Raw genomic sequence first — 25,159 nt, 5'->3', positions numbered from 1 at the left:
TATCTGCCATATGCCTTTCTAAAGTCTAGAAAATTAAGGATGTTAAAACATGTCTGGTTCTAATATTTTCAGATAAAAGCCTATGGCTCTGAAGCACCTATCTCATAAGGTTGTTGTGAGGATTACATTAGTAAAATTAGGTTATTAAGTATAACACGTCCGATTTCCTTAAGTACTAAGTGTGACAGTTGATATCTCTGACACTTCACTTTGACGCTTCTTGTTTTATTTTTATTGTGAAGGTACATCCTCGGTCTTTCAAATGCAGGTCTTGGCTTATGATTATCTTTCAAATTTTTTAGAGCAATTTTGTGAAACCATGGATAAGTCAAAAATTTGTGTTATTTTCAAATAGGAGTTCCATCGTGGAACCAATGCAGGGCACACAGCTCGAAATATCAACGAAGTGTTTGGGAAGGATGTGTCTAATGAATGCACAGTACAGCAGTGGTTTGAGAAGTTCCGTTCTGGTGGTTTTATTCTTCAATAGGAGCCACGTGGGTGACCTGAGATCAAGGTGGATAATAATGAGCTGAAAGCTGTAGCAGAAGCAAATCTATCAGATCATCCTATGCGTGAATTAGCAGGGAGGTTTGACGTTACTATTCCAACGATATTGGACCATTTGAACAAATGCGCAAGGTGAAGAAGCTGGATAGATGGGTTCCACATGAATTTAAAGAGCATCAGAAAAAAAAAATTGTCTCAAAGCTTGCCTTTCTTTGCTGTTACGACATAAAGCGAGCCATTTCTACACCATATTGTTACCTGTGATGAAAAATAGATTCTTTTTGACAATCGCAAGCACTGGACACAATGGCTGGATAAAGGTGAAGTGTTGCAACATAGTCCAAAACCAAATATTTATCAAAAAAAGCTACTGGTGTCTGTTTGGTGGTCCAGTGCGGGTATTATCCACTATAGCTGCATGAAACCTGGTCAATCGATTACAGCAGATGTCTACTGCAACCAACTGGATGAAATGATGAGGATGCTGCTATTAAGGAACCATGACTGGTCAATAGAGACAGGCCAATCCTCTTGCAAGACAGGGCTCAACCACATTTCGCACAAACAACACTGCTCAAATTATAGCAGCTGGACTTGGAAACTCTCCACCGTGTTCACCAAACCTTGCACCAATTGATTACCACTTCTTCCAGGCTTTGGGCCACTTCTTGCAAGGAAAAATATTCCATTCTCAACAAGCTGTGGAAAACACTTTTCAAGATTTCATCGCCACTCACTCTCTAGGGTTCTTCACTGTTGGCATAAATTACTACCATTAAGATGGCAAAACTGTGTTGATAGTTTAGGTGTATACTTTGATTAATTGCACTGCTTCCTGTTTGAGATATAATAAACTATATTTTTGATTCAAAATCAGACATTTCATATTTAATGCCCTAATAAGTGCCCTAGATGGGTTTGCTATTATGAGGAATCTCCTCTAGAAGTATAGAATATTCCTGAGAGATGTTATCTTGTATTTTTCTGACTCTTAGGGAGGGGAATGCATTTCTTTCTCAGTCAATCTAGTTTGAATATTGGACTTTTCTAATCTAATTCTATAATAAGCTGAAATTTGCCATCCTTTAACTTCCCCACGCCAGGCAAAGCTATATTTCAGTGCAGCTTTTGCATGTAGCTACTCGGTCTCCCCTGGGTCCTCTTTTCTCGATGGTTAATTGTTCATCAGATTTTGCTCAGACCAATCTGTTGGTTTCCACTCCCCCCCTCAACACACACACTCAGTTTTCCAATATAGCCTTTCTAATGCAGTGCCCAAAATAAAACTCTGAGGTCCATGTGGGTTCTGATCAGCACAGAGTACAGTCCATGTTTTTTCTGTGCTCCAGACTGTGAAAAACAGCTATGTCTCAAAGAGAAAACAGAAGTGAGATGGGAAGAGATTTGGAAAACACCATCAAGGAGTTTCAGTAGAAAAACATACTTAAAAAAATCAATTTTGAAGCAATTTTTTAGTTTCCCTGGACTAAGATGGAAAACAGTGATCAGCCTTGACTGATGGAAATGCAAGAGTCAAACGTTGTAGGAGTAAGGCCCATGACAGTAATGCCAATTCATTTACTGTGAAATACTACAGGCAGTAATGCTGGAGCCAGTGTGAAGGTCAAGGACCGTATCCCACAGGCCAAGAAAAACGAATGATATTCCAACAGAACGAGAAGAACAGAGCTAAATAAAATCTGACAAGCATCAGCACCGATTTACAGCAAATTACTGAGAAACAGGAAGACACTGCTCCCTCCGGTGGGCACAGCTAGACCCTGCCTCATGCCTGGCCCTGGCCCTGACCCCCTCTGGTTGAAGGGAACCTGAGCAAAACACCCACTGGAGGGGAGGTAGTCCATTTCCACGGTGGGAATGTGATCACTCACTCAAGCTGCGATGGAATGGTGAGAAAAACCATTAGAACCACCTTGCCTAGGTGCAAAGTATGCCTAAAATTCTAGATTCCTTTCAAGTCTTGGTAAAGATACCCCAAGGGCTGGCTAATGGGTACACGGGGATTTATTATTTTATTCTTTTCTACTTTGCACATGTTTAAAACTTTTCATAACAAAATGCTTTGAAAAATCCTCAAGCAATTATACATTTTTTAAATTAGTAGATTTTCATGATGACAGTCTAATAATTGCATCTGTCCTCCTTTGCCCCACACTAAAGATATTTTTTAAATTAGAAGGTACTTTCATTAATAAAATAGTTGGGGCTGGGCATGGTAGCTCATGCCTGTAATCCCAGTACTTTGGGAGGCTGAGGAGGGAAGATTGCTTGAGGCCAGGGGATCGAGATCAGCCTGGGCAACATAGTAAGACCCTATCTCTACAAAAAACTTATAAAATTAGCCAGCCACTCGCCTGTAGTCCCAGCTACTCAGGAGGCTGAGGTGAGAGGATCGCTTGAGCCCAGGTGTTCAAGGTTATGGTGAGCTATGATCACACCACTGCATTCCAGCCCCAGCTACAGAGTGAGATCCCATGTCTAAATAAATAAACTAGTTGGGAAAATGTTGGTAATTTTTATGTAGACACATTAGATCATATAAAAGATTACAGATCTAATAACTGAAAAGGAAAAAAAACTATCCAGAAAGAGTTTGGATACTGAAAATCGTGTTCAAAGCTATGTTGATGAATGAAATCACCATCAGGTTAATGTCTAGCTGAAGGTAAGGACGTTAATAAGTTTGGGAATCTTTAGCCTGGTTTCCTTTTTCAGTCCACTGAGAAATGTATTTGTGATCATGGTCTTCAGACCAAACTTAGTACCAGACCACACAGATAAAAGGGTAGCCAGGAAACTGATTAGCCAAATAGACTTTGACCTAGTTCTGGTTAAATGCATCTAGAGTTGACTTCCAATTTACTTGGGTTTAAGTAAATGCTCAGGAATGAGCTGACAATGTCTTATATGCTGACACTTGGCTACAGGCAGAGCCTGCAGGGCACCAGAACACTGCAGCACCATTTCCCACCCCCTGGCCCTGCCACTTACCCCCGCCCCTGCTGCCTTCCACGTGGGCGGTGACTGGCTTCACAGAGACAGGAGCTGACAGTGCCTCGGTCCAGACATTGGACCTCTCAATCTTGCTCCAGTCTTCTGTGACCACCATCTGTGACGCCTGTGGAAAGCTGCCTGGCAGTCACATGTGCATAGTCCAGAAGTGTTGGGCAATTACTACTTTTGAGACCCCCTTTGGATGGGATTTTCTAGGTGAACAGAAATAAGAGCCCCATTGCTGGTGCAGACCCGGTAGCAACGCAATTAAGATTCTTACTCGTACAAAAAAATATATATATTCTTACCCATGGCGGATGGGGGTGAGATACAGGTGGAAGGGAGAAGCTCTGGGTCAAGTGGTCGCTGTGGCACTTTTAGTTGAATCTGACTCTCTTTGCCACTTCCAGGGACAGAGCACCTGTCCTGGAAAAGAGACTGCGAGAGCTCTGAATGCCCCCTCTGCTCTCACCCCTGCCTCCACCGACCCTTAGCGAGGTGGGGGGGGGGGGGTTGAAAGGAAACAGATCTGCATGGAATGAGAGGCGATTGCTAGTTCAGGATGGATAGGGGAACTGAAGAGACTGGAGTGGATGCCCCAAGCAGAGAAAATTGAACAAAAGGCCAGAGGCAGAAACGAGCCAGGTGAGAACAGCCTAGAAGGCAGGCTGGCCTGGCTGCAGCCTGCGGGGGAAGGGACTTACTCTGGTGGCGGTGGAAGGACTGGGATGGGGGGACTGAAGGGGATGGAGTGTCAAATATGTTGCCCAGAGAAGGGTTCCTTAAAGAAACACAAACAATGCAACTTCAGGAGTTTTCTCATGTTTCCGTGTGACTTGATTATGTGGAAGATTAATACTGTGCTCTTTTTTTCACTAGTACTTAGTAAAATCCTATTATTTTCTTTGTTTCTGCCTACAGGAAAGATTGAGCTGTACAGGTTTGTGTTTGCTTTCCACTGGGAACACTTAGAGAATAACAATTTTATTTTCCTGAACAATATAGAGACTTATGTGAATATTTCCAACAGTTTTCAATTTGCTCTTGTCTCTATTAAAACTGTGCCCTTAGAAAGTAATTTGAATAACTTGATCTTGTTAGAGTCTGAAGACTTTGGAAACTGTTGTCTTCCTGGAAAAATAACTTACAAAAACCTGTGGCTCTGAGTGATTGTCGTACTTGGTAATTTTACCGGGTAACGAGTTAGTCACGGATGCATCTCTTTTCCTGAATACTTGTGAGATTGTTCTACCAAATCAGAAGGGTATTATTGTCCTATGTGTCTTCCTTTATATGCATGATGGTAAAATAAAACCTTGTCACTGTGCTAGGTTTCTTATTTTTCACTCTGCCCATAAACATTCTTGAATGAAATTGTTCAAGTTAATGAGAGATCATGGAATCAATTAAGTTCTCAGATGGATACAGTAAGAATTACCCCAAAGGTGAGAAAACAGGGCACAGTACTTTACTTCCAAGGTCAGAAGGGTTGTTGCTGCTGTGTTGTTTTGCTTAAAAAATGTTAACAGCTGCAACTGCTTATTCATGGACATCATTTTTTTTTCTGTACAACTTGTGCTGCACCCTTCATTCTCCCAAATCCTCCATTTCTATAATAGCTTCACAAATTGTATCATTCAGCCTCTTCCTTTCATCCACTTGTGCATTTAATAAGCAAGCATCCAGAGAGTACCTAAAGTGATATACTTCTCCTCCCAGACTTTCTCATCTGTAAACTCTTGTCCATCCTTCCCTTCAAACCTCCTTCTCAACACCTTATGTGTGTCAAGTCCTTCAAGGCCTGGCCCATATAACTCCTCTGCCTTACGTTCTTTTTTGTTTCCCATAGGAAAGATGAACTGTTTCCTTATATTTCTAGTATACTTTGTAGTGTTCTCTGTTCTAGAAAATAACATATACTTATTCATCCATTGCAGTGCATTCCACGAGTATTTATTAAGGCATTCTGTTAGGTACTGGGAAGAGAAAAAGAATAAAGAAGTCCATTCCTTTTATTCCAATTAAAGAACTGGGGGAAAACTAATATGCAAACAAATAATTGACACAGAGTTAGAACAGTCAAATATAGCACAAAGATATCTTTTCACATGTTCGCCATTCTCTTTCCCTTTTTCACTAGTTTGGGAGCTTTGTGAAAGCAGAAGTGGGGTGTCTTCTACACCCTCCCTGCATCGAGCACAGTATTTTGCAAATACTTGTCAGCCGGTATTTATTGGATGACAAAGTGAACAACTCAAAAGAGGAAAGAGAACAAAATAACCAAGTGCCCTGAAAGACTTCCTAGGAGGTGATGGAAAGAGGAAACCAGTCTCCAAAGCATTGTAAAAATGATGTCAAAAAGACTTGCGCGGCCATTTCTCAATCACAGCCACGTTTCTCGTTAGTCATTAGAAAAGGTCCAAGCACTTATAACATTTTGTCTTTCACTTGCCATTTTAACAGAGCATTGTTTAATTTTGGATCAACTACTGTGCACCTCTTTTGTATATTTTAAGGTGAGTATTTACACTGGAGGTTCGAAGGGGATTATTAGACTGTAGACCTGTGCTGCCCAATACAGTAGCAACCAGCCACCATTGGCTATCAAGCATTTGAAATGTGGCTACGTCAAATTATGATGTGTTGTAAGTGTAAAATACACACTGGTTTTAAAGATTTAGTACAGAAAAAAAGAATGTAAAATATCTCAATGTTTATATTGATAATGTTGAAATGATATTATTTTAATATATTGCATTAAAAATATAATTTTTAAATTTAAAAAAAAGAATGGAAGAAATCAGTAGGCAGGAATGGGCACAAGAGATTTACTGGAAATAAAAATCTGAACTGAGCCTTGAAGGGTGAGTAGGATTTTGCTGGGTGGGAACAAGCGTAAACAGGCTGTCGGAGACTACCCAGCCTGCACAGAACTGAATTCTTTCCGCAGACTCTCTTCCTAGCTAAAATTAATTTTCACTGTAGCACTGAAAAGATCAGGGACACTGGAATCAGAAGAGTTAAATTAAAAAAAACCCCTTTTACCCTTGAATAATTTCGACTCACTTAATAAATTAGAACTCCAATTATCATCTGAAAACAGGTATCCGAAAAATTCTACCTCGCATGGCTGTGGTAATATCTAAACTATTAATAGGTAATATGTTAAAGAGCTTTGTTGTAAAGCACCTTGAAATATATCATTCTCACCTCTTTTCCAGTATTTCAGTATTGGCGCATCTTCCCAATAATTTATTTCATAAGACCTGATTTTCTCCTTCAATGACTGTAGTCAAGGAGGCCTGTCTATTTTTAAATATATTAAAATATATTTTCATATGCTTTAAAATACCTCACTCCCATTCTGAATACACCTCTCTTTCCCTAGATATCAAACTCTTCTAATTGGCTTTTGGGGGCCATGGTGTAGAGGGTGGGTCCCTCCAGAAGAGAATGGCCATTTCCATCATCTTGATTTTCCTGTTGGGTGAATAGCAGCACCACCCACCCATTGAGCAAGCCAGTGCCTGGGAGTTATCCATGCAGCTCTCCCTCAATCCCCATATCCAGTCTGTGAATGAGCCCTGTCTATTTTGCCTCCTAAGAACCTCCCATTTCTATTGCTGCCACCCAAGTCTGTGCTCTCATGTTTGCCTGAACGACTGCAATAACTTCCTGCATGCCATTACATCCTTGACTTCTGCCCATCTCTCTACAATCCATTCTTCATTCTGAAGCCAAAGTGATTTTTTTCAACATTAGGGGAAAACATCGTCATGTACCATTAAGTATGATGTTACTTGTCTATATTTTTGTAGATGCCGTTTCTCAGGTTAAAGGAGTTCCCTTCTAGTCTAAGTTTGCTGAGAACTTTTGCCATGTATGGATGTTGAATTTTGCCAAATGCTTTTGATATGGTGAATTACAGGAACTCTGCCTGATACCTAACTACTGAAGGGAATTGGCTGAATGACAGATAGAGTTAGAAGGATGGGGCGGAAGGGTGGGAGGGGGGAGGGGGAACAGTATTGTCTGAAATAATTGGACATTGGTTGCATTATGGCCTAGTGGAAGGGGATCAGTTAGAGGCCATCTGGCAGTCCCTGCTGGCTCCATGATTCAAAGACAATCAGGTACACAGTGTATGCCTTGAAACTGCAGATTTTATCCCTGTCTGTGGCCGACAACTGGGGTCTGTTCTCCAATCCTCAGAGTGGCATCTAGAAAGCTGCAGCTTGTATCCATTCTCTCTGCCCCACTGTTCTGTGACATACAGCAATGATGGCATCTCCAACATGCAACTGGGGATGCAGAGTACCCACTATTCACTGGCAGTCCTCGTAATTAGCTATTAAGCTTCAGGTGCCAAGCCCCCAATGCAAATCTATTCAGAGGACAATTAATTAAACTTGACTTTCTCATTAAAAACCCATAGTTTCCCTAACCTTCCATTCAGGCCAAGGATTCCATGTGATGAATGTCACCTTATAATTTGTCATATCAGTCATATCTCTTTATTTTATCTTACAGCATTTGATGTTACTTAAAATGACATCTGATTTTGCAGAATGACAAGTTTGAAGGAGAAAGCACTGATCATTTAATAATTAAAGATATTGTGAAATAACAAAGGCAGTAAAATATGCTTTAGTAATTCACTTCTATTGTATCAGCTTTGAACCATTTTTAAATCCTCACTCTCTTGGCCATTCTTCTATATGAATGGTGTTCAGACCACAATGCACCATATCAATCATCATATAAACATATTTATGGCAAATTCCTGGGCCCTGCCCTTAGATGCTGGTTCAGTAGGTCTAGAAGCACTCTCGGTGACTCTGATGCAGGTGATCCATGAACACTTTGGGAGTGCTCTGATCTCTGGTATTATAACTGGCTCTGCCAGTAACAGGACAGCATCAAGCATGGCTCTGTCTCTGCTGTCTCAGCCCACACAAAATTCCCAGGCAGAGGTGGGTTTGAGCTGAACACCCTGGAGAGCCTCAAGGGCAGACATATCACAGGTTAGCCAACTCTAGCCTCTACCTTCTGCAACTTAACTTGATAAAGATTCCATAGCCTTGGAAATGAGGTATAAGGTCACAGATGGTGATAGGAGTCAGCACAATTGAAATAACTGAGGATAAGACTCTTTAGCTTGCCTTTGGGGGAAAAAAATTTTTAATAGAGACGAGGTCTTGCTATGTTGCCAGGCTGGAGTGCAGTGGCTATTCACGGCTCTATCACAGCGCACTGCAGCCTCAAACTCCTGCGCTGAAGCAATCCTCCCACCTCAGCCTCCCAAGTAGCTGGGACTACAGTGGTGTGCCACCACACCTGGCTTAGAAAATTTTAAAATATTTATCTGTCTTTCTGTCTTTCCTGCCCCACTGGTCGAAGTCTCCAGAGCCTCTTCTTTGTTCATTAATACAAACAACAACAACAAGAGTAATAATAACCATATAGATCATAGCAGGTTAAGAGACTCTGAATTTCCGACCAGAAGAAATCATTGAGATTTTCTCATTCAACCCCAAGAGACAGACAGCAGATGATGTGGTGACGGGGCAGAGGGTCCTGACTCTCAGTCCAGGGTTTTCCACTAGAACTTTGCAAAATTGGCTCACAGCTATTCATCATTAATCTATCTGTTCCCTGCCTCAGACAAAAACTCAAACTGTTTCCCAGGAGACAAATGATCACAAGCAACCAACCAAGCTGCACTCTGATTGGTAGGGCAGTCTGTGGGCTGACAACCACCTGGGGCTGGACCTGCCAGGCGCCATCGCACCAATGGCAGTAGAGGCACACTCAACCCTGGAGCAAATCCTCCTTCTCTGTACTAAAGCAATTGTCATGAATAATCATGCACTGTAATGAATAATAACAATGATCAGAAAAGCTATGCTGAAAATAAAAGTTTTCTTTTATTGAATTTGGTACACATAAGTATGCCAATAAAACAAAAAATAAAAAAATAAGATATTATAGCACAATTATGCAAAAATAATGATTAATTTTTTTCATTCCATCAATATATTTTTAAAGGGAAAAAAAACCCTAAGTAAGACCTACATATTTGTCTGTCACAGAAATGAATATTACAATTAATTAACAAATAAGAAGAGTGATTAAAATGAATAAACATCAATTATAACACTATAACTCAAATCAGCAAACTATTTCACATATGAATAAAAATTTGCCCTTGCCAAACAAAAATATTGCACCTCACAGTTTCACTGCTTTAAATTCTAAACACAAAACCAAAAACTCCAGGTGATCACACATATAGGTGATAGAATTGAAGTAAAGTTCTGTTTCTTCATCTTTGCAATCACTCTGCTATAATTGTTTATTTGGACTCCACAGTGTAAATTCAGGAATATGTGGACCCCAGGAATTGGAGGCATAAACTGCCCCTGAAGCAAGCAGGAATGATTTCAATCCATTAAAAAAATTTCTTCTCCAAAGCAAGCATGTAGCTGGGTCAGTGTGTGGGATAGTGGGGGGAGGAGGAGGGAACAAGAGGACAACTGTATAACTGTATAATCTTTTAATTAACTTCCATGTAAAATACAATTACTAAAGGATAATTGATACAAATGTATAAATTTGAACCTTGTGCATATATATTAATAAAACACAACAGTAATTTCAGCAACTGTTTGGAACTTAGATCAACAAAAGTTATTTTGGGGGTGATAAGATTTTATCATTGGCTTTGTTTAGAATTGCCAGACCACGGTAATAATTAGAAGCAGACTATATTTTAGGACATCTACAAAGAACCTATAGGTAACTATCATACTTAATGGTGAAAGATTGAATACTTCCCCCTGAGATGCTGAACAGGCAAGGATATCCTCTCTCATCAGTTCTATTCAATATTGTACTAGAAGTTTTAACCATTACAAAAAAGACATGAAAAAGAAAGAAAAGGTATAAATATTGGACAAGAAATTAATAGAACTATCTTTTTCACAGATAACATTGTTGTGTTGGAAAATCCTAAGGAATCTACAAAAAAAAAAAGCTACTAGAAATAGTATAATAAGTTGAATTTAGCAAGATCATAGGATACACAGACAACATATAAACTCAAGTATACTACTGTATACCAGCAATGAACATTTGGAAGGTAAAATAAAAAATACAATTACATTTACAATGCCATCAAAAAACATGACACAGTCTGGAGTAAATTTAACAAAGTTTGTGTAAGATCTGTACACTAAAACTATAAAATATTGCTAAAATAATTAAGTATAAGACTTAATAAGCAGAGACATTTCTCACGTTCATGGATCTGAAGATTCAATATTGTTAAAATGGCAATTCTCCCCAAATTGATTGATAGATTGGACACAATCTCAGTCAAAATCCCAGTGGATTTTTTTAAAACTTGAGAAGCTGATTCTAAATTGTATATGGAAATGAGAACAATCTAGAATAACCAAAGCAATTTCAAGGCTTTCTATAAAACCATAGTAATCAATATGTGATAATGGCAAAAAGATAGACATGCAGATCAATGGAACAGAGACAGACCAGAAATAGACCCACACATATAAGGTCAGGTGATTTTCCACAAACGTGCCAAAGTATTTCATTGGGGTAAAGTGATACTCCAATAAATGGTGCTAGAACCACTGGATATCCAAGTCAAAAACTATAATTATTGACCCTTGCCTCACAGTATACTCAATAATTAACTCAAAAGGTATAATAGACAACATATGAAAATGAAAACTGTAAAACTCCTTGAAGAAAACCTAGGAAAAAAATCCTTTACAACTTTAGTATAGGCAAATATTTCTCAGGGCATAAAAACCACAAACCATTAAAGATATAATTGGTAAACTGGGCATTTATAAAATTTTTGTTCATTGAAAAACACTATTAGGAAAATGAAAGGGAAGCCACAGAATGGGCAAAAATACCTGCAATACATATACAAGTCCTGACAAAGGACTTGTGTGCAGAATATATAAAGAACTAATACAATTCAACTATGAAGAAAGAAACCAATGTAGGTAAAATATTTGAAAAGACCCTTTGCAAAAGAAGATCTATAAATGACTAATAAGCACATGGAAAAACCTCAAAACCATTAGCCATTGGGCTAAGGAAAATGCTATTAGGCATTAGGGAAATGCAAATTAAAACTAAATGAGATACCCCTTCACACCCACTAGAATGGCCAAAATTAAAGAAACAGGCAATACTAAGTGTCAACAAGGATGTGGAGCACCTAGAATTCTCTGACCTTGCTGGTAGGAGTGTAAAATGTTACTGCTACTTTGGAAACCATTTTGGCAGTTGCTCATAAATTTAAACAAGTCCTTACCATATGAGTCAGCAATCCCACCCAAGGTGTTTCTTCAAAAGAAATGAAAACATGCATCCACACAAAGACTTGTATACAAATGTCCATAACAGCTTTTTTATATACAGATGTTCCTTGACTTACAATGGGGTTATGTCCCAATAAACATATCATAAATCGAAAATATCATGATGTCAAAAATGCATTTAATATACCTAACCTACCAAACGTCATAGTTTAGCCTAGCCTACCTTCAACATGCTCAGAACACTTACATTAGCCTAGAGTTGGACAAAATCATCTGACACAAAGCCTATTTTATAATGAAGTCTCATGAAATTTATTGAATACTGTACTGAAAGTGAAAAACAGAATGGTTGTATGGGTACTTGAAGTATGGTTTCTACTAAATGCATATTGCTTTCACACCATCATAAAGTCAAAAAAATCCTAAGTTGAACCATCATAAATTGGGGACCATTGGTATGTATAAAATATACCAGAACCAGAAACAATCTAAATGTCCATCCATAGGGAATTGATAAGCAATTGTGGCATATCTATATAATGGAATAAAACTTAGCAATAAAAAGGAAGAATCCACTGATACATGCAAGAATATGGATGAATCTCAAAAACATTATGATAAATGAAACATTCCATTTATATGAAATTCTAGGAAATGCAAAATTTTCTACAGTGACAGAAAGCAGGTTAGTGGTTGCCTGGGCACAGCGGGGATGGGAGATTAATTGCAGCAGGAGACGTAAGAGACCTTTTGAAGGCTATGAAAATGTTCTGCATTTTGACTGAGGTAGTGCTTACATGGCTGTACGCATTTTTCAAAACCCATCAAACCATACATTTAAAATCGAAGTATTTTATTGTATATAAAATGTCTAAAATGTACTGCAAAAAGGTTTGCTAAAAAAAACCAAAACAACCACCCAAGTTCCTGAATCCTCAACTAGCTGCTTGTCTCACTCCATTCCTGCTGCTATAACAAAATAACCACAGACTTGGTAGTTTACAAACAATAGAAACTTAAATCTCAGAGTTCTGGAGGCTGGGAAGTCTAAGATCATGGAGCCGGCAGGCTCATTGTCTGGTGAGGGCTGCTCTCTGCTTCCTAGACGGTGCCTTGTTGCCGTGTCCTCCTCAGGTGGTGGAGGGCGGAAGGGCAAAGAGAGCCGAAGACCATACGAACCCTCTTTTATAGCCCTGTGATCTAATCACTTCTGAAAGGCTCCACCTCTCAATACTTTCATTGCACTGGGGATTGAGTTTCAACATGAATTTTGCAGAGACACAAGCATTCAAACCATAACACTGCCCACAGTCACCTGGGTAGGTGCAGGGTTATAAAGGGAAATCTATACTGAGGACCGTCCAGGCAAGTAAGTACTCTGGCTGCCAAGCCTTCATGTGCCTTCTTACTGTGGTGAGGACGATTAGGCTCCACATGAACCTCTGCATGAGGCCTGGGGCAGGGGCAGGCTTGAGGGACTTACTCTGTGCTCCTCCACCCTCGGGGCCCACTTAGCTTTCTGAGGGGGAGGAAGGGCACCTCCTCCCAAGTAGAGAGCTTAGCGTCCTCGGCCACCAGGCTTCCAAAGGGGTAAACAAGAAGGGGAAGAAGGGCTCTCTGGTCCTCCCGTTCGACAGACAGCCCCATCTTCTCGCGCAGTGCCAGCACCGTCTCCGAGACACCATGGTGAAAGTGAAGGCCGGAATAAACGGCTTTGGCCCTATCGGGCGCCTTGTCACCAGGGCTGCTTTTAACTCTGGCAAAGTGGATATTGTCGCCATCAATGACCCCTTCATTGACCTCAACTACATGGTCTACATGTTCCAGTACGACTCCACCCACGGCAAGTTCCATGGCACGGTCAAGGCAGAGAACGCGAAGCTTGTCATCAATGGCCATCCCATAACCATCTTCCAGGAGCGAGATCCCACCAAAATCAAATGGGGTGAAGCGGGCGCTGATTACGTTGTGGAGTCCACTGGTGTCTTCACCACCCTGGAGAAGGCCGGGGCTCACCTAGATGGGGGTGCCAAAAGGGTCATCATCTCTGCCCCCTCTGCTGACGCGCCCATGTTTGTGATGGGCGTGAACCACGACAAGTACCAAAACAACCTCACCATCGTCAGCAATGCCTCCTGCACCACCAACTGCTTAGCCCCCCTGGCCAAGGTCATCCATGACAACTTTGGCATCGTGGAGGGACTTATGACCACAGTCCATGCTGTCACCGCCACCCAGAAGACCGTGGATGGCCCCTCTGGGAAGATGTGGCGTGATGGCCGTGGGGCTCTCCAGAACATCATCCCTGCGTTGACTGGTGCTGCCAAGGCCGTGGGCAAGGTCATCCCCGAGCTGAACGGGAAGCTCACTGGCATGGCCTTCCGTGTCCCCACTGCCAACGTGTCGGTGGTGGACCTGACCTGCTGTCTGGAGAAGCCAGCCAAGTATGAAGACATCAAGAAGGTGGTGAAGCAGGTGGCAGATGGCCCCCTCAAGGGCATCCTGGGCTACACTGAGCACCAGGTTGTCTCCTCCGACTTCAACAGCGATACCCACTCTTCCACCTTTGATGCTGGGGCTGGCATCGCCCTCAACGACCACTTTGTAAAGCTCATTGCCTGGTACGACAATGAATTTGGCTACAGCAACAGGGTGGTGGACCTCATGGCCCACATGGCCACCAAGGAGTAAGAGCCCTGGACCACCAGCCCCAGCCAGAGCGCAGAGGAAGAGAGAGGCCTCAGCTGCTGGGGTGTCCCTGCCTACTCAGTCCCCATCTCACTGAGAATCTCCCCTCCTCAAGACACGGTTTCCATGCCAGAGCCCCTGAAGAATGGGAGGGGCCTAGGGAGCCCCACCTTGTCATGTACCATCAATAAAGTTCCCTGTACTCGAAAAAAAAAAAAAAAGAAGGGGAAGAAGGGTGCACCGAAGGGAAGACACCTTTGTCCTGCTTTGTAACTGTCTCAGGAACAATAAGCATGCTTCATTGGTGATTCTCTCCATGCCAAGCATGATGCTGGGAGTTTTCCACATGTTATCTTAGTCAATTCTTATAATCACCCTAAGTGTCACTCCTGTTCCGCTGGTTTACAGAAGAAAAAGCAAACGGAGCAGAGCGGCTAAGGAGCTGTCCCCAGCCGTCAGAGCTAGTACATCGCAGAACAGAACCGCGTGATGCCAAACTGTGTCCTCACCACCGCCCTGACTTTGCTCCCAGTGCTGGTGCCCACCTGTCCCTCAACCCTTCCCCCCGCCTCCCCGTGCACACAGTCGGCGACAGGATCGTGTTCAGAACAGACAGGATCTAGGCCCGGAACACAAAGTTCTGTTCTCCTCTCTGTCCCAGCCACATCAAGAGTGCCCAAAGTTCAGAATTCTATTAAGTCATTTTCTCTATAATTCAAATACAAAAGTACTTTTAAGGAGTCACACAGCAATTCCTGCTATTCCTGTGTGCTATAAATATGTAATTTATGGGGGAAATGGGAACTCTATGTCACATCCAAATTGAGAGCTATTTGAAGAAAGAGAAAAAACATCCTGTTGTATTGAGTCATGGGGAAAAATAACTACAGTACATCATACTAGTAAATAGGAACATAAAAATAGCTTCTGTTTGGAAGTGTAAATAAATGTTAATGTGGCCTTGAATTTATTTCAAGTATTTTTCATTTTTCATTTTCATTTTCACAACCCAATAAATTTCCCCACATTACACCAAGGTCAAATAACTGTAAATGCTAACTTGGAAAACTTTAAGATCAATGTGCTCAACTCCCTTTCACAAGAAGGAACATGAGGCACATAAGCCATGAGTCACTAAGGAAGAAGATCCTTGAGGGTGGCGCCCATGGCTGCTTTTTCTTTGACTGGCCCAGAGCACGCAGTTCACTGTGGCCTCATTTTTCCTTGCCCACGACTCCTCTCCACTTGGGAAACTGCCCTCCCCACTCCAACCGTGTGGTCCAGTGAGCACCGGCATCTTGACCACACAGGTGGGAAAGCCAGCCAAGCCGGGTCTCTTCAAGTCCTTTCCCAGGATTTTTCAAATGTGAACTATAGAAACAGAGCACACCTAGGACATGTGATCCCAGGTGCAGCTAGCAACTGTGTTTCTGGCTGAGTGGGGACGTCTGAGATAAAAAGCCCTGATGCTCTGGGCCTGGTTGTTCCTCTAACCACCAGCCTGGTACCTTCCAGGAGTTTGGTGACATGTGCAGTCATGTCACCTAGACAAGGCACTGTGTCAAGGACCCTGTGCTCGGCTTCTGTTCTTCTTGAACCCAAGCTGTAGTCCCAGAATCCAAGAGTACTCAGCTGCAATTTACAGACAACGAACCAGGCTTTCCAGCTCCTACTCTGTCTCAGGTGCTCTGCAAGGGATTTGATGCAATTCACTTCATTTAATCCCACATCAACACTATGGAGGTAGATACTATCATAATCTCCATTTAAAAACAAAACCAAACAAAATATGAGGCTCTGAGGTGCTAAGTAACTTGGCTACAATCTCACCATCACTAAGCTTTTTTCCATTACTCCAAGGGAAGCTATAACATTGCTTGCTCTAGATCTGGATTCTTTCCTAAACAACCTTGTGTAGACATAAACTACAAAAACAAATCTAAACTAAAAGCCTGGTGCAAATGTCCCTATTGACAAAAACAAACGGAGCCAGCAAGTGGGAAGCTGAGCCCAGGACCTGGAGCCCGCCCAGCATGGCAATCAAACTGGAAACCTCACTCACACACAGCTCCCAATCTCGCACGCGGGCACCAAGCAGAGCGGCTGAGGATGGAGCTAGGGAAGAGCCTCACATCTCTACAGTATATGCTTTTTTTGTAAATAAACTTTATTGCAGTAAAATATACGTAAAGTATACCTTTTTAAGTGTACAGTTCGGTGACATTAAGTCTATTCATATTGTTGTGCACCTGTCACCACTGTCTATCCCCAGAACCTTTTCATCTTCCCAAACTGAAACCTTGTACCCATTAACAACAACTGCCCCCAGCCTCCAGCCCCCAGCCCCCGGCAACCACCATTCCACTTTCTGTTTCTATAAATTTGACTACTTTAGATAACTCAACTAAGGGATATTGTGTATGATTTCAATCCCTCCAAGTATTTCCTGAGATCTGCTTTTGCCCAGCACTGTGCTAGGTTTACTGGGGGGAATATACGAGATCTGATTCCTGCCACCGAGATCATTCCAGTTCAGCTGCAAAGGCAAGGCTAGCTTCTAAGAAACAATGTGTTAGAACTTGGAGGACAAGAGAAATTTAGAGCTAAGAAGTCTTTATAAGACTTCTTCTGGTGGTGACTCAATGAATGAGTAGGAGGTTTGGTTGGGCAGAGAGGAGGATTTTGGATTAACTAAATCACAAATCCAGGCAGGCTGGCTCATCCCAAGTAGAGCCTGCCAACTCCAAAAGGCAGCAGCATTCTGGTACGGTTTCTGTGAGGACACAGCAATAAACCCTAGACTGTGAATCGGACTTCTGCTTGTACATACTCAGGTAATGGTTTACTTTTCTCCTATTGCAAAACAGATACAAAGGAAAAACATTTTTTTAATGGAAGGAAGGGCTTGCTTTTTATAATTATCTCAGAAAATAGCTAAACCAGCTCTTTTGCGCAAGTATGTCTTTTCCCTTTGGCAAAAGGAGTTTATAAACACTTCTGAAACCTGTGTGGAATGTCTGACCACCAGGGTCAGGTCACGCCGACCCTGACTACAGTTGGAGAGTCAGACTCCTGGAATCGCAGTGAGAAAAGCCTCCAGATGTCCACTCTAACCACCACAGCAGTCCTTAAACCAGCAGTATGGACGCCCTACTCCCACGCTGCTAGCTCTGTGAGTAAGTGGGCCCAGGAGACAAGGCTCTCTGTGCCAGCTGTCTCCCAGGTCTTCTCGATGCCTCCCCACCACCTGGTCTGCCTTCCAAACACAAGCCTCATTTAGGGCCTCTGCCACTGCCACTCACATTGCTTTGCCTTTTCTTTCCTTTCTTTCCTTTTTATCCTCCTTCCTTCTTTTAAGATACAGCAGTAAAGTACTCTGATTTGTAGACACAAACATTTCTCATTGTGTCTCACAGCAGATAGGTTTGGTTTTGACTGTCCATTCAACTGTAAGTATGTTAACTGAAGTTGCAAATGTAGGGCTAAGTGAAGCAGCCAGAAAGGGCACCATAGGCCTTTAGAAGGCATCTTAGAATCCTAGGAGACGAAAACATGGTTGGCAGCAAGTGGGTCCTGCCTGGATCCCCTGCCAGCCTCCCCTAGTCTTGGGCATGTAGTAGTTTATGGTGAATGGATGCACATAAACCACAAAAAACACAGTACTGTGGACTAATGGATTCTGAAAATGAGCTAAAATTCTGGGATAAATCTCTGTACCATTTCTTCCTAATGCTTCTGAGAAATATAAAGCAATATCTAATGTCTCTGAGGATTCCCATAGGAAGAGAGCCATTTCTTTCTGGTATTGGCGTTTCCCTCTCATTCCCGTGACCTGGCATAGTCACCCCTGGGAGCAGTACTACTCTCTAGAGTCGAGCACCCCAGGAATGTTGCCCCCTGAGCAGGAGCTCAGTCTCCTCAAGTACATTGAGACCAGCAACGGACACGGGAGAGTGAGACTCAGGAACTACAAACCACACTGGAGTTAACTTATTTCTAACTCCATCTTCCATCCACTCTCTTCTTTATTACTTTCTGCTATATATTGAACAGGCAGAATCTTAAAAATACCTCCGTTCTGGCCTACAGTATTTCAACAGTCCAACTGGTCTACTCAGCTCTAGTCTGTACTTTTTCCAAACACATCCCCCATACTTCCCTGAAGTGGTATATTTAAAACATAACTCTCACCATATAACTCTCTTGCCTAAAACTACCTCCAGGATAAACTCCAAGCTTAGCTCACTATGTTTCAAGCAAAAAGAGACTTCACATATATAATTACAAAATTATAAAAATTTCCAGTCTCAAAGATAACTTTTAAAAAATTACATCAGTCTCCGAGCCAAAAGTCAACCAACAAAATAAACATAAAATATATATTAATGTTTTTCTAATATGGCAGAAGATGATTGCTGTGGTTTGAATGTATCCCCCAAAGTTCATGTGTTGGAAACTCAATCCTCAATGTAACAATGATTAGAGGAGGGACATTAAGAGGTGATTACAGAGCCCTCATGAATGGATTAATGTCATTATCAAGGGAATGAGTTTGTTATAAAAGTGAGTGTGGGTGTGGGTGTGGGTGTGTGTGTGTCTCATTCTTTCCTGCCTTCTGCCATGGGATGATGCCATAAGAAGACCCTCACCAGATGTGGCCCTTTTATCTTGGACTTCCCTGCCTCCAGAACCATGAGCCAAATAAAATTTTTTTCTTTATAAATTATGCATTTTTTTGATGTACTGTTAATAGCAGCACAAAATGGACTAAGATGATAAGTTTAAAAGAAATAAGTCTGTAATAACCTATACGTGAGCATTGAAGACAGTTCACCATTTGGGAGCAAGTTTTGTTACAATCATAATCACAATGTAAAAGGGAAGATATTATTTGAAAGACATACAATTATTCACAGTTAGAGAAACACAGCCTCCTTGTGTTGACGTGCATGTCTTTGATGACTCTCCCTGCTCCCCTGGTCCTGCTTCCTGCAATCACCTCTTAAATTACCTGCATCCCAATCTTTGTCTTAGTCATTGCATTCACGGCAACTCAAGCTAAAAACGTATGAAGCAGAGTGGCCTTAGAAACTAGGAGCTTAGAACCTCTGAACCTCCAAACCTCAGGATGGGATTCTGGAACTGGATCACTTACCCACCCCAAATGGTAACAAGGACCCCATTTGTAGTGGTAAGTGGAGTGATGGTAACTCTTGGTGGCCTGCAACATTAGGAGTAAGACTCTCACCTGTGATGCATTAAGATGAGGACCAGGTGGAAGGGGAACTGTTGGTTTACACAGTAGCTTTAGCTGGTCCTATAAAAAAGTATATATCCAGAAGCAGCTAGCCTGATAAATTGTTGGAATAGCCTATTAAAGTTTCAGTGAAGGTGCCATTTGGGGGATGATACCCTAGAGGAATGAGATATTGTCCTCCAGGATAAATTGTATAATATGTATTAAGTCAATGATTTATGGATCTGTGCCCCCAACAGCTAGAATACAAAGGTCTTCTATGTTTAAGCTGTCTATCACCACAAAACCTGGATCCATATTGTGTCTGGATCCATATTGATATAAAAATTGCTGGAACATAATTTTACTTTTCTAATTCCAAATTCCTCAAATTATCTTCCAACTTTTCCTGGTCAGCTGAGCTGCAAGCAGCTGCTAACCACTGCATCTATTTCCTCTCTCCTGCAAAAAAAAAAGAGTAATTCTGAAGTGCTGATGAAACCCAGACAGCAAAAACACTTCTCCAGTCAGTCTTCCCCACCCTGATTCCCATTCCAGCAACTCTGTTCCACGTATAATCTTTTTTGGCAAGCTTTTCTTCCTTCTTCCCCTTCTCTTTTACTCCCTTCTTCCCTACTTCCTTCCCATCCTTCTGTCTTCTTTCTTTCAGATCCAGCCAAAGATGCATATAATTGAGGAAAAACTAAGTAATCTAGGGAATCAGGAAAAAAGGAAACTAAAGGGAGGAATATAAAAGATGGGGTTAGAAGGGTAATATTAACACACAGAAAAGTAGTCCATGTAGAACTGGTAGGTGTTTTGAGTTGAACTATGTCTCTGCAAAAGATGTGCTGAAGTCCTGGGTACCAATGAATGTGACCTTATTAGGAAATAGGGTCTTTGCAGATGTAATCATGTTAAGATGAAGTCATTGGGGTGGGTCTTAATCCAATACAACTGGTATCCTTATAAGAAGAGGCAAATTTGGACACAGACACACAGGGAAAACACCATGTGATGACAGAAGTAGAGATTATAGTGATGCAACCACAAGCCAAGGAACACAAGGATTGCTGGTGCTAAATGGTTTGGATTTTACGTCCTTTCCAAAACTCATGTTGAAATGTAACCCCTGGTGTGTTGTGAAGCACAGCCTAATTGGAGGTGTTTTGGTCTTGAGGGCTCTGCTCTCATGAATGGATTAATGCCATTATAAAGAATGTGATGAAGGGAGTTTCTCTCCCCTCTCTTCTCTCCATCCCTGTTTCCTTCCCTTCCTCTCACTCTGCCATGTGATGATGCAGCAAGAACACCCTCACTAGATGCCTGCACCTTACTGTTGGACTTACAAAACCCCAGAACTGTAAGCAAATAAATTTCTGTTCATCATAGATTACCCAGTCACAGATATTCTGTTGTAGCAGGGACAAAGCGGACTAAGACAGCCAACCACCACCAGAAGCTAGGAAAAGGAAAGGAAGTACAGGGGATCTTCAAAAAGTTCATGGAAGATTTTGCATGGATTTCAAAGGGTTTTTTTGCACCAAAATAAGCTCACACTAACTTGTTATAATATGTCTGAACAGTATCTAGTTTGAGGCACTAATAGGAACAAGACATCAGTTGGAAAAGAGTCCCTATCAGAGCAACATTAATTCTGCTAAAACATCAAATTTATGGTGAAGCTTCTATGGAAGAATGGTGTAACCATTGCTACTTTATGAAAAGTTTATGGGGAAAATGCTCCAAAGAAATCAGCAGTTTTCTGTTTATAAAAACAGAAAACTCATTTTAAGAAAGGACAAGACAATATTGAAGATGAAACCTGCAGCCTACAGCGCTAGGCCATCCACATTAATTTTCAAGGAAAAAATTAGTCTTGTTCATGGCATAATTGAAAAGGACTGATGATTAACAGCATAAACAATAGCCAACACCATATATATATCAATTAGTTTAGCTTACATAATTCTAACAAAAAAAATTCATGTTGAGCAAACTTTCCACTCAGGTGCTAAAACTGTTGCACCCAGATCAGCTGCAGCTAAGAGCAGAGCTTTCAATGGAAATTTTAAACCAGTGGGATCAAGATCCTGAAGCATTTCTTTGAAAAATTGTAACAGGGGATGAAATATGGCTTTACTGGTATGATCCCAAAGACAAAGCACAATCAAAGCAATGGCGACCAAGAGATGGAAGTGGTCCAGGCAAAGCAAAAGTGGACCAGTCAAGAGCAAAGGTTATGGCAACAATTTGGGGGATACTCAAGGAATTTTGCTTGTTGACTTGCTGCAGGGCCAAAGAACAATAACATCTACTTATTAGGAGAGTATTTTGAAAATGTTAGCCAAAGCTCTAGCAGAAAAACACCTGGGAAAGCTTTACCAGAAAGTCTTTCTCCATCACGACAATGCTCCTGCTCATTCCTCTCATCAAAAAAGGGGAATTTTTTGAGACTTTCAATGGGAAATCATTAAGTATCCACTTTACATAATTTGGCTGATTTGGCTCCTTCTGACTTCTTTTTATTTCATGATCTTAAAAAAAAATTTTAAAGGTACCCATTTTTCTTCAGTTAGGGATGTAAAGAAGACTGCATTGGCATTGTTTAAATTCCCAGGACTCTCAGTTCTTTAGGGATGGACTGAATGGCTGGTATCATCACTTACAAAACTGTCTTGAACTTGATGGAGCTTATGTTAACAAATAAAGTTTATATTTTTATCTTTATATTTTAATTCCATTTTTCTACAAATTTTTGAAGTTCCCTTGTATTCTTCCTTACAGATTTTGAAGGTAGCCCGGCCCTGCTTTCACCTTGATTTTGACTTCTAACCTTCAGAACTGTGGGAAAATAAATACCTGTTGTTTTAAGCCACTCAGTTGTGGTACTCGGTTACGGAAGCCCTAGGAAACTAGTAGTGTAGGTATTCCATATTTGACTCTTAGACTCCCTAGCAGCTAAAGCAAGGAAACAGTCTGTTACATAATCCACAAAGGGACTAAAAGGTCCCATTTGTTCAGGTGATACAGAGCTTTTCATGATGCTGAGAGATCAGAGAAAGTTCTCTTCTGGATCCTGCAGAGAAAACACTGTGGGATGCAGTGGACAACTGTAGCAGTTGATGTCATGACACTAAATCTGATGATTCCTACTAAATCTATTTCCTATTAGGTGCCTCACTGAAGGCAGATGGTGTGACCCCAAAAGACAGTTTAGTAAAAGCACATCTAGGAACCAGAAATGAAAGAGAGGACATTACTATCAACCTTACAGAAATAAAAAGATCGTAAGAGAATACTATGAACAAATGTATACCAACATATGCTGATGAAATAGACAATCTGAATAGAACTATAATAAGTGAAGAGATTGAAATAGTAATAAAAAAAAAAAACCTAACCATAAAGAAAAGCCTGGGCCCAGATGGCTTCACTGTTGAATTCTACCAAACATTTAAAGAAAAATTAATACCAACTCTTCACAAACTCTTTCAAAAAACAGAAGAGAAAAGAATACTTCTCAACTCATTTTATGAGGCCAGTAATACACCCTGGTGTCAAAATCAGATAAAAACAGCAGAAGAAAAGAAAACTATAGGATGTATTGGAAAATCATAGTCCAAAGTACATGGCTCTATGATTTCATGTCTTTGAGGCAACCTCCATAAATATTTTTCTCAAATTTGGTTTTTGATAAGGATTAGATAGTATATTTCAAGGATATAATTTTGGAGAGAATATGGAAAGTAAATATTCTGCATTTCCAATGATATACAGGTCCTTACTTTTTGCCAACTTCAAGGGCAGGGGATAGAAATGATATCCTCTTATGAAAATTAAATGTTATTTTTGTTAAATTAACAATGAAAATTAGGGGAAGTGCCACTACCAAAACAACAAGAACTGTGTTTTTCTTGCTGAAACTTGAACAATGGATGTGGGGCAAAGAAGAGTTATTAGCTTTTGAGACATATTTTATAATTTGATTTAAAATTTAATTTAAAACCATAAGAAAGAGATTTCTGATTATAAGAAAAGTGAAGCATTGACTCACAGAAAAAACAGGCTTCTTTTCTCTGGACTTTAAAAATAAATCAAAAACACATCTTGTTGGGATAATAAATATATAATGCCAAGAGTCTAAATCCCACCCTTTTTCAGGCCTTGATTAAATGCTGCCATTTTCAAAACTGTGTAGCTGTTCTAAATTTATTATGGCACTTGAATGTTTCCTCCTACATCATTCTTCACTTTCTTCCTGGAGTTGCATTCGTCTTACTGGAGTATAATCTTGTTGAGGGCACAAATGGTCTCTAGACTCCTACACAGGCTTAACATAGTGCTTTGTCCATAACCAGCACTTACTAAAAACTCAGCACTACTAAAAAAATGTTATGTATCTTACTACATGGTCAGTTTAAAGTTAAATGTATTTTTAAGACATTCAAAGCAATAAAGCCTCTTATTAAAAGAATTGCCAGATATAATAAACTTTAAAAATGTGTTCATATATTAAAACATGAATTAAGAGATGGCTTTAATTTGATTCATTTATACTAGTTACTTTTCTTTTTTTTTTCATTTTTTATGGCTACATAATATTTGTACATATTTATGGGGTACATGTGATATTTTGATACATGCAATGTGTAATGATCAAATCAGTCTATTTAGAATATCCATCACCTTGAACTTTTATCGTATTTTTGTATTGGGAACATTTCAGACAAGACTGGGCATGTTCAGGATGGTATGGCTGTACACTATACTGGGAACATTTCAAATTGTCCCTTCTAGCTATTTTGAAACATACAATATATTGTTGTTAACTATAGTCACCCTACTGCACTATCAAACACTAAAACCGATACCTTCTATCTAACTGTATGTTTGTCCTCATTAACCAACCTCTCTTCATACCTCCTACACCTAGTATCATTCTACTTTCTACCTCCATGAGATCCACTTTTTTTTCTTAGCTCTCACATATGAGTGAACACATGTGACATTTGTCTTTCTGCGCCTGGCTTACTTCACTTAATGACCTTCAGTTTCATCCCTGTTGCTGCAAATGACAGGATTTCATTCTTTTTTGCGGCTGAATACTATTCTATTGTGCATACACACAATAGTTTCTTTATCTACTTATCCACTGATGGACACTTAGGTTGATTCCATACCTTTGCAATGGCCAACAGTGCTGCAATAAACATGGCGGTGCACACATCCCTTTCATATACTGATTTCCTTTCCTTTGGATAAATACCGAGCAGTGGGATTGCTGGATCATACGGTAGTTCTATTTTTAGTTTTTTAAGAAGCCTCCATACTGTTTTCCATAATGGTTGTA

General features: G+C 40.6%; 1 protein-coding gene across 2 annotated transcripts; it reads left to right on the top strand.

Moving 5' to 3' along the window:
- The first annotated feature begins 13,516 nt into the window (after positions 1-13,516).
- LOC138397938 (glyceraldehyde-3-phosphate dehydrogenase-like) lies at positions 13,517-14,688 on the top strand. 2 transcript variants are annotated; one of them, XM_069492091.1, is made up of 2 exons: positions 13,517-13,694; positions 13,749-14,688. In XM_069492091.1, exons 1-2 carry the CDS (start codon positions 13,566-13,568, stop codon positions 14,571-14,573), a joined length of 954 nt encoding a protein of 317 aa, XP_069348192.1. In that variant the 5' UTR covers positions 13,517-13,565; the 3' UTR covers positions 14,574-14,688. The 2 variants fall into 2 exon arrangements, with proteins under 2 accessions (XP_069348192.1, XP_069348191.1); XM_069492090.1 differs by having other exon boundaries at positions 13,517-14,688.
- The last annotated feature ends 10,471 nt before the right edge of the window (positions 14,689-25,159 follow it).

The sequence above is a fragment of the Eulemur rufifrons genome, chromosome 17, assembly GCF_041146395.1.
Source record: "Eulemur rufifrons isolate Redbay chromosome 17, OSU_ERuf_1, whole genome shotgun sequence".
Classification (NCBI taxonomy): Eukaryota; Metazoa; Chordata; class Mammalia; order Primates; family Lemuridae; genus Eulemur; species Eulemur rufifrons.
The sequence above is the reverse complement of the archived record's forward strand: the minus strand, read 5'-3'. Positions and strand labels throughout refer to the sequence as shown.